General features: G+C 33.9%; 1 protein-coding gene across 5 annotated transcripts; it reads left to right on the plus strand.

Annotated features, from left to right (window-relative positions):
• Positions 1 to 1,899: 1,899 nt before the first annotated feature.
• On the plus strand, positions 1,900 to 9,228 carry LOC142626998 (receptor-like protein 7). Of its 5 annotated transcripts, XM_075800771.1 has the most exons (5): positions 1,900 to 4,602; positions 6,237 to 6,352; positions 7,019 to 7,080; positions 7,201 to 7,339; positions 9,141 to 9,228. In XM_075800771.1, exons 1-2 carry the CDS (start codon positions 1,920 to 1,922, stop codon positions 6,350 to 6,352), a joined length of 2,799 nt encoding a protein of 932 aa, XP_075656886.1. In that variant the 5' UTR covers positions 1,900 to 1,919; the 3' UTR covers positions 7,019 to 7,080; positions 7,201 to 7,339; positions 9,141 to 9,228. The 5 variants fall into 5 exon arrangements, with proteins under 5 accessions (XP_075656886.1, XP_075656887.1, XP_075656884.1 ...); XM_075800772.1 differs by lacking the exon at positions 7,019 to 7,080; XM_075800769.1 differs by lacking the exons at positions 7,201 to 7,339; positions 9,141 to 9,228 and having other exon boundaries at positions 1,900 to 5,014; positions 5,932 to 6,352; positions 7,019 to 7,051.
• Positions 9,229 to 9,816: the final 588 nt, after the last annotated feature.

The raw sequence follows: 9,816 nt of genomic DNA on the forward strand, positions 1-9,816 counted from the left end.
AAACAAATTTATACTGATAATTAATAATTAAGTTATGGTTAAAATTATATTATTTTGAGTTTTTTTTAGAGAGTTTCAACCTATAGTATCTGCTCTTGATAGTAGCTCTATATCATCAGATCAAGACACTAATCAGTTTTTGGTATAGGCGGAGATTGAACCCCAAATCTTTTAGACAACCATCAGAGATTTTACTAGTTGTGGAATATCATGGACTATCATGATGTTAAAATTCCACACACTATCATGGTTTTGGGCTTATATAATATATACTAAATTAAATGTGCTATTGATGTAGATGATAATCAAACCAAACCATATTAATTCTATAAATTTTGTTTTTCTTTTATATATATTTATCCTTTTATTTTTTTATTCCTATTTTTATAAGAACAAAGTTTAGTTATAAAATTAGTTGTAGTCTAAGGCTACACAACCTTACTCAATAAAATAAACATTACCATATTTTTTGAAAATCTAATCGTTGAATTGTATGTTCTTTATATTCATAATCCACATGTCAAATTTTGTGTCAATCAGATATTGTTTACTATTTGATCTATAAACTTATATTTTACGCATAATTTTAAACTATAAAAACTTGCAATTTAAATAATTTATTGATGACATAGCTATTGATCCATAATTTTATAGAAATTTTGCAAGCAATCGAATATTATTTACTATGTGATCAATAAACTTATATATTATGCATAATTTTAAACTACAAAAATTTGCAATTTAAACAATTTATTTATGACATAGTTATTGATCTTTAATTTTTTTAAAATTTTGCTGGCATGAAGGATATAAGAAGAGCATGTAATTTAATGAAAAATTTGTCAAAATTTACCTTCAACAAAAAGATATTGAGTAACATTGTAGCCTAAGGCTACAACCAATTTTGTAACTAAACTTTGCCCTTTTAATAAAATGTACATATAAAGTTAAACTCTACAGTTACTACATAAAAATAAAGCAACGGTTTGTTATGTTATCAAAAGCACTAAGAAATTTTGTAGTTTTATTATATTTTATATTATTTTAAAAATCTAATATAATTTTTTTATATAAAAACTTGGTTCTACAAAAAAAAATGTTCGAATTATATTTAAATGTTTAAATTTATTATCTTTTAATAATTTAAGTTTCTATTACAATTAGTAATCGATCAAGGTATCAAAGTAGGTTGTCTTAAGTTTAGACACTGTCTGCTTCACCTCCAATTTAAAAAAGTTAAAAATCCTACGTGTTAAGTCCTACTTGTTTGGGTCCACACGTGGGGAGAATATTAGAATTATACTACTACGCTTGTTTCAATATTAATGTTTTCTAAAAAAAAAAAATCATTTTTTCCAAAAATTTTTTTTGAAAAACGGTCTCATTTTCTTATATTTGGTAGTGATCATAAATGAGATAGAATTATATTTAATAGTTTTCATATTGCCTTTTAACTTTCTTTATTTAGTGTGATGTGAGATAAAGTTGTTTTCACTTCAATTTTAGTAAAAAACAATATCTTGACAATAAGTCATTTTTTTAGTAGGTTTTTTATTGACAAAGGATAATTTTCCTTTAACTTTTCTTTTTTGATGTTATCAAACACAAGAAAATGTGAAAAATTACCTTCACAAGAGATTTTCCATCAAAACAAACACATCGTAAATGATTAAATTCATCATTTGTTAATAGTTTAGGCTAATTTATTATACAATGTGCTTTTATTCCATAAGTATTTTATTATTACTTATTCTTAATTAATATTAAAATATTTGATTTAATTTACACAATGATTTTTTTTAATCAATGTGTGTATTACACATGCATAATAGAACCACCGATGAATTTTGTCTATAAAAGAAATTCACTCCCAGTTTCAAAATTATCAGAGTACTAAGGAAGTTTTTGAAGATACTAATATGGGGTCATACATGTGTCTCTTGATATCTATGCGCTTGCTCTTCTTCTTGTCGATTTTTCATTATCTAAATAGTTTTTCCTCTTTATCAACTCAGCCAGTGTGTAAAGATTTTGAGAGTTCTGCCTTGTTGCAATTCAAGCAAAGCTTTAAAATTAATGTGAGTGCTTCTTCTGATCCTTCTGCTTATCCAAAGATTTCATCGTGGAACTCTGGAGAAAGGAATGATTGTTGTTCGTGGGATGGTGTCCTTTGTGATAGAGGTACAGGTTACGTGATTGGCCTTGACCTCAGTAGCAGTCAACTGTATGGCTCCTTCAACTCCAGCAGCAGCCTTCTCCGCCTTGTTCACCTTCAAAAGCTCAATCTCGCTGATAATAGCTTCAATTATTCTCAAATTCCCCCAAGTATCAGGTACCTCTCAAACTTAACATATCTCAACCTTTCTATGTCTGCCTTCAGTGGTCAAATTCCACCAGCAATCTTTGAGCTCTCTAACTTGGTTTCCCTTGATCGCTCACTCAATCCATTGGAACTCCAAAAACCCGGCCTAAAAAGTCTTGTTGAGAACTTAACCAGCCTCAAACATCTTTATTTGGGTATGGTGAACTTATCTTCCCCGGTACCTCACATCTTGGCAAACTTGTCTTCTTTAAAATCTCTTGGCCTAAGAGGTTGTGAACTATACGGTGAATTTCCCATGGAGATTTTCAAGTTACGAAATCTTCAATTCCTCAGTGTGCGAGACAATGAGAATCTCATCGGATATCTACCAGAATTCCACAGTAGCAATCCCCTTCGAATACTGAGACTTGCAAACACGGGATTCTCTGGTAAGTTACCAGATTCAATTGGAAACCTAAAGTCCTTAATTGAATTGGATATCCATACTTGCCATTTCTCTGGTTTGGTACCGACTTCACTTGGTAACCTTACCAATCTCATCGTTTTGTCTCTCTCAAATAATAAATTTTCGGGGCAAATCCCTTTCTCATTGGCCAACCTCACACAACTCAGTCAACTACTACTTTCCTGGAATAGTTTCAGTGCACAGACGTTGCCTTGGCTTGGTAAGCAAACAAAGCTCACTGATTTGCGGTTAGGGGAAGCCAATTTATATGGTGACATTCCATCTTCACTTAAGAACTTGACCCAGCTTACCGGATTATCCCTTGTCAGTAATCAACTGACAGGTCAAATTCCACCTTGGCTTGGAAACCTTACCCAGCTAACTCATTTGGACCTTGGGGGCAATGAATTCCATGGTTCAATTCCACAATCAATTTGTAGGCTTGCGAATCTTGAATATCTGAGTCTTACTGAAAATAACCTTAGTGGCAGAGTGGACATGGACTTGTTTCTGAAGCTCAAAAATCTAACTGCACTCCAGCTTTCAGGAGTCCATCTATCATTCCCCATTAATTCAACATTCAACGCCACTACTCCAAAGCTTGAGCTATTAGGATTAAATGCATGTAACTTGACTGAATTCCCAACTTTTTTGCGTTCTCAGCATGAATTGATGATTTTGTTTCTCTCCCACAACAAAATTCAGGGCCAAATACCAAACTGGATATTCAACATAGGGAAACAAACTCTCTTATTGTTGGATCTATCCTCCAACTTCCTTACAACTTTTGTGCCTTCCAACCACACTCCGCCAATTCTTCCATGGGATAGTTTACTTACTTTGGGTCTTTCTTTCAACAAGCTGCAAGGATCACTTCCAATCCCTCCACCTTCCATCACCCAATACCATGTCTCAAACAATAAATTGACTGGAGAAATCTCACCATTGTATTGCAATTTTAGCTCAATTGTAATGCTGGATCTCTCACACAACAACTTGGGGGGCATGCTTCCCAAATGCTTGAGCAAATTGAGCAACTTGGAGGTATTGAATTTACAAAACAACAATTTCCGTGGAATACTTCCTGGAATATACATGGAAGAAAGTAGATTGAGAGCAATTGATGTAAGTTATAATCAATTAGAAGGGCAAGTACCAAGATCATTGTCCAACTGCACAATGCTGGAGGTTCTTCTTCTTGGTAACAATCAATTTTCTGACATTTTTCCCTCTTGGTTGGGGAAGCTTCCAAGGTTGAGGGTTCTAAGTTTGCAATCTAATGGGTTCCATAGTGCAATTGGGAAACCTGAAAGCAGTCTTGATTTCCCCAAGTTGCAAATCATTGATGTCTCTTTCAATAACTTTACAGGTAAGTTACCATATAAGCACTTCCAAAGTTGGACCTCCATGAAAGTTGCCAACTTGACATTTGACAAGGATAATGCTTATATGGGTGTAGTCACAACGACCTTATCACCTTCCGAAACTCTTGAAAGCGATATTAGTTACACCTTGGAAATTACAAACAAAGGCATCAAGACACTATATAAAAAGATCCAAGATCATCTTGTAGCTATTGATCTCTCAAGCAATAAATTTGATGGAGAAATTTCAGAAGTCATTGGAAATCTAAAGGGGCTTCATTTGCTCAACATATCCAACAACATTCTCATTGGTCCTATTCCATCTTCTTTAGGGAACTTAACGGAGCTTGAATCTTTAGACCTTTCTCAAAATGAGCTTTCAGGAGAGATTCCTCAGCAATTATTGCAACTCACATTCCTTGCAATCTTTAATGCCTCAAATAACCATCTCACAGGGCCTATTCCACAAGGTAAACAATTCTCTACCTTTGAAAATGATTCATATTTGGGAAACACAGGTTTGTGTGGTGTGCCTTTGACTAAGAAATGCAAAATTTCTGAGACAATGACATTGCCACCGCCGAATTCCAAACAAGGTGAAGGGTCAAATTTCCCAAGTAAATCTGATTGGGTAGTTATAGTGATGGGATATGGGAGTGGGTTAATAATTGGGTTTGTTATTGGGAATAACCTGACCATAAGAAAGTTGGAGAGGTTTCTCAAGAATTTTGGAAGAAAGCAGTAAAAGTGAAAGAAGAAAGGTGGAAACTGAAGCAATGCAGCAGCTGGATTTGATTAACCAAGATTTTCTTCAGAAAATTCCATCCATGAAGTTCTTTATTCAGCAGATACATATCTATGGAAATCTACCATGTTTGTAATGTATTATGGTCCTATATATTTTGTCATTGCACTGTCTTTAATTTTTCTTTTGAACTTTCTTTCCTGTTATGATGGTATTGAGATATCGCATGTTTGATATTGTATATGTATGAAGGTTTGCAACTCTTATAATAATAATAATAATAATAATAATAATGATGATGATGATGATGATGATGATGATGATAATTGTTGAATATACGATATGTACACACAAAGAGACACACTGCACGATTTTCTTATAATGAGTGTGCTTTTTTATTTTTTTTAAGATATGGGTCTTATGAAACATGTTTTGATTTTTATAGTATCTGATTTTTAAAATAATAATTCATGAACAATGCAAAATTAAGAATTTTGGCTTGCTGGGATGCTATTGGATTTAAGGTTTGTGAGGTCGGTTGGTGGAAGTTACTAAGGTTTTTGATTGCTATTTATTCCTAGACATGCTTTCGTCTTGTGTGGCTAACCATTAGAATAGGCTGGCAATTCGAGATAGGATACTGCAATGGGCCATAAAAGGGGATTCAGCTTGTGTCTTATGCATAAGTGGTGGGGAAAGAGTATGAAAGCTGCGATTTGTAAATTAGCTTTTGGGGCCTCTGTTTGTCATATTTGGCACCGAAAGGAATTCTCTAATTCATTGTGGTACTCTGTTAGAACAGAGGAGACCATAGTGTGGAAGTGCTACTGCAACTCAATCTTTCGCAAGGCTATATGTTGTATAGGGGTGTTTCCTCACTGTAATTATTAAGCCTTCTGATCAGTAGGATGTGACAGTGATTTTGGTTGTTGTTTTAGATAGTTTATTGCGGGTTGATTTGTGTTGGTTTGGTTTGGTTAGATGTGTGCTTGTTGTACATGGAACCTTCCACCATAATACTTGTTCTTGAAGCAAAGATGATGTACCTGTACAGGGACTATCTGAGGTGATTGTTGGTGTTTTGGGAGGAGGGCAACTGGGTCGTATGCTATGTCAAGCAGCTTTGCAAATGGCTATTAAAGTAATGGTTTTGGATCCACTTGAGAACTGCCCCACAAGTGCTCTTTCATATCATCATATGGTCGGAAGCTTTGATGATAGTGCTACGGTTTCTGAATTTGCGAAATGGTTCTGTTTTTATGAGATTGATGACATTTTTTTTGTTTTTTATAGTCAATAGTTTTTGAAAGTATATTCTTTTGTTATAATTTGGTAATAACATGTCTATGTTCTTGGTAGATAGATGTGATGTATTGACTGTAGAAATTGAGCATGTTGATGTTGCAACCATGGAGATGCTTGAGCAACGAGGAGTGGACTGCCAACCTAAAGCCTCAACTATTCGAATAATTTAGGTATGCTTTTCTTTAACTTTTCCATTTGGTTATTGACCGCTGTCTAGCAAAATATGAGAAAATAAGAAGTTGAATGAAATCATTTCCTTATGCATAAAGCTTTTTTCCTTTTGAGGAAATGCATTCTGTTTTATAAAATCACAAAAGTGGACCCTTGTGGATCTTGGTGCTACTTTAGATGCCCACCTTCCCTTAACCTTAGGTTTTTGTTCAAGTACTTTTCTGTTATAGGAAGTGTAGAAATGTCAGGGGTTACTTTATTCTGCTATTGTCATCGTATCATAAGGACACAATGGGACTGGCATTTTAGAGCTAATTTTGACTGTTTCTTTGTAGTTAGACTAAGCTTGTAAGTAATCCCTTTTCAACCTATTTCTATGATTAGTTAGCTATCTGCTAAAATTTTTTTCCTCTCTCTTGTTATACTTAAATGAATAAGTTCATTCATAATAATAGAGTGACTAAATTTTAGCAAAGCTGTCAACCTACCATAGCTCTCCCTCCTTTTCCCACAGGCTTGAGATTGACTGTGATCAATATGTGACACTAAGCATAGACAAAGACGGAGTTATTAAAATGAATAAGTAATTGTACATATTAATTCATATATTTTTTTGCAATAAAATATGACTTTTAGTTCCATGATTCATGTTTTGGTTCTTACAGGACAAATATCTTCAAAAGGTTTATTTTCTAGGCATGCCATTCCACTTCCTGAGTTTATGCAGGTTGACCACTTTCATTACTATCTAACTGAAGGATTTAGCTAATGGTTTTTACCTTTTATTTTCACATATCCAATATGAGAGAAATTTTAATTTGTTGATCATGAAACCTGGCTATCACAGATAGATGATCTTGAAGGTGCCAAGACAGCAGGTGAACTATTTGGTTATCCTCTTATGATTAAGAGCAAAAGGTTAGCTTATGATGGGCGTGGAAATGCTGTTGCTCACAGTGAGGAGGAGCTCTCTTCCACTCTAGCTGGTAATATGTTCAGTTATTAAAGATTTAAGTGCTATTATTGTTGGAATTTCTTATGTTTGGTATTTGAATTGTGTTATTAACCATGTAATGCTCCAATTATCCTTTTTTTTTTTTTTTCTTGGATTGGTATGTTACACATGCACCTAATGGGTCTTAACCCATGGCCTCAACCCTCCACCTGGAACTAGTAATGGGAGAAGGTGTAATGGGAGGAGGTGTTACTGGTACTAGTGCTCATTGGTGTTGCTGGAGTGAAAGGTCTAATATTAAATTTCTTTTACAGAACTCGTTCTCTATTTTTCTTTTTTTGATAGGTAGGTAAGACTTTATTAATATAGAAAATAGACACCCTCAGCACATAGGATATGAGCTAGTGGTGTAATACAAATATCAAAAAGTAAAGAAATCAATAAAATCCATCAAACTAGTAAAAGAATGCCTGCTTAGAGAAGCCATCCAGGCATACAAAAGGCGTAGAAAACTAGATTTCACAGTCAGCCTTGAAATTTCGAAGCCTTGAAAGTTTGACTATTCCCTTCCTTCCAAATAACCCACATAAGACATAGAGGAATAGCCTTCTAAATCTCTCCATTATCTCTTCTACCACCAAGCCATGGCCAGCAAGCTAGCAGCTCCACAACCTTATTTGTCATCACCCATTGCACCCGAAAAGACAAAACAGAGGACCATAGATACCATGCTGTAGGTCTGTGTAGCAACAAGTGATCCACTGAAAACTCATATTTTGACATGATTATTTTATTTGAAAGCTGTGTTCTATAACTTATTATTATTATTACTATAGTTTTTTAAGTCTCTGCGTTCTCTAACTTTGATAGACAATTTTGGTTGAACCTATTTATGTTAGTTTGCATATGGTGCTTCAACCTCCTTCCTTTATATCTGTATTTCTCACTAGGTCACGTCTTATTTTTAAATCAACTCTTTGTTTGGTTGTAGCTGGGGGAAGGAAAGAGAAAGGAAGAGAGAAAGGGAAAGGAAAGAGAAAAGAAAATTATTTTCCTTAGGTCTATTTGGATATAGGAAGAAATGGAAACAAGAAAATAAAATAATCTGTCTTAATGATCAAAAAAAATATATATATATCTTTTCTTTGTTTGGTTTGCAAATAGCAGGGAAAGGAAAAATATTTGTTTTTACCTTTACGCCCTCATGTATATTTTATAAATGTGATATATTTCTAATTTGTGTTGAAAAGTTAAAAGTATATTTGTAAATTAATAACACATTAATTTCAATTTTGTCAACTCAGCAGTTTTCCTTTCCAACTTTTTCGTTTTTTTCCATCCATTTTGGGCAGATAGAGATTTTTGGACCCTGGCAGAAATCTCTCACCTTTAAATCCTTAGCCTTTTCTTTACATTTTTGGAACCAAACAGTGAAATCAGTCTTCCACCCCTCAGTTTTTTCCCTATGTTTTCCTTTCTCCTCTCTTTCCACTGTTCCAAACAAAGTGTAAGAGTCATTCTTTGGAAATCTTCTCCACGGGCAGTTAACATTACAATATTTTGCTGCTGTATTTGTCTTAAGTCTCTCATTTTAAAAATTGTCTTTCTCAATCTGTCCAATTATCCACTAATTTATTCATCTTGGCTACATTTTATACCTATGCATTGCTTCATTAAGCTCAGCTTATCTATATTGCTCATTTCCAATTTTCTCTCCTGATTTGCACAACCTCTGTCCAACATCCTGTTTTTATGAACCAGTCTCTGTTCTTTTAATTAATATAAGCGGACACTTACATTTCCTTTTAACTTTTAATTGCGAATTTTTGCAGCTCTTGGAGGATTTGATCGTGGTTTATATGTTGAAAAGTGGGCACCCTTTGTAAAGGTTAATGAGGATATACTATTTAGTTTAGTTTTTAGTTTTTGAATCTGCATTTATTCTTGACTCGATGTTTCTCTTTATCCTGCAATCTGCATTGTTCGTGTTTCCAAATATATATATATAAAGAAAAATGAGGCTAGAATTTAAATGGAAAAAAAAAATCCAAAACCATTCACAAAAAGTTTCTATGAAAAAAAAGAAGTGAACGAATTTATTTAAGAAGATTTAGAATAACGTATCAGAATTCTTATCTTCCATGGTACTAATATCTTGGCAAACTTGTGAGTTGTGACCTATCTTGGCTTGAGAGGCTGTGGATTATACGCTGAATACCCTTTCGATTATTGAGACTTACAGACATGGGTTTCTTTGGTAAGCTATTAGATTCAATTGGAAACCTAATGTCCTTATATGAATTGTACATTGATAGTTTGCAATTTCACAGGTTTGACACCAACTTCACTTGGCAACCTCAACAATTTCATCAATCGAGTCTTTGATTTCATAATTTTTTAGTGCAAATCTCTTTTCATTAGCCAAACTCACGCAAATCGCAACTTGCTCAGCTAGATCATTTCGACAATACTTTCAGTGCACATGCCTTGCCTTATTTGCACTCAGCA

This window comes from Castanea sativa, chromosome 3 (genome assembly GCF_040712315.1).
Source record: "Castanea sativa cultivar Marrone di Chiusa Pesio chromosome 3, ASM4071231v1".
In the NCBI taxonomy this organism is placed as follows: domain Eukaryota; kingdom Viridiplantae; phylum Streptophyta; class Magnoliopsida; order Fagales; family Fagaceae; genus Castanea; species Castanea sativa.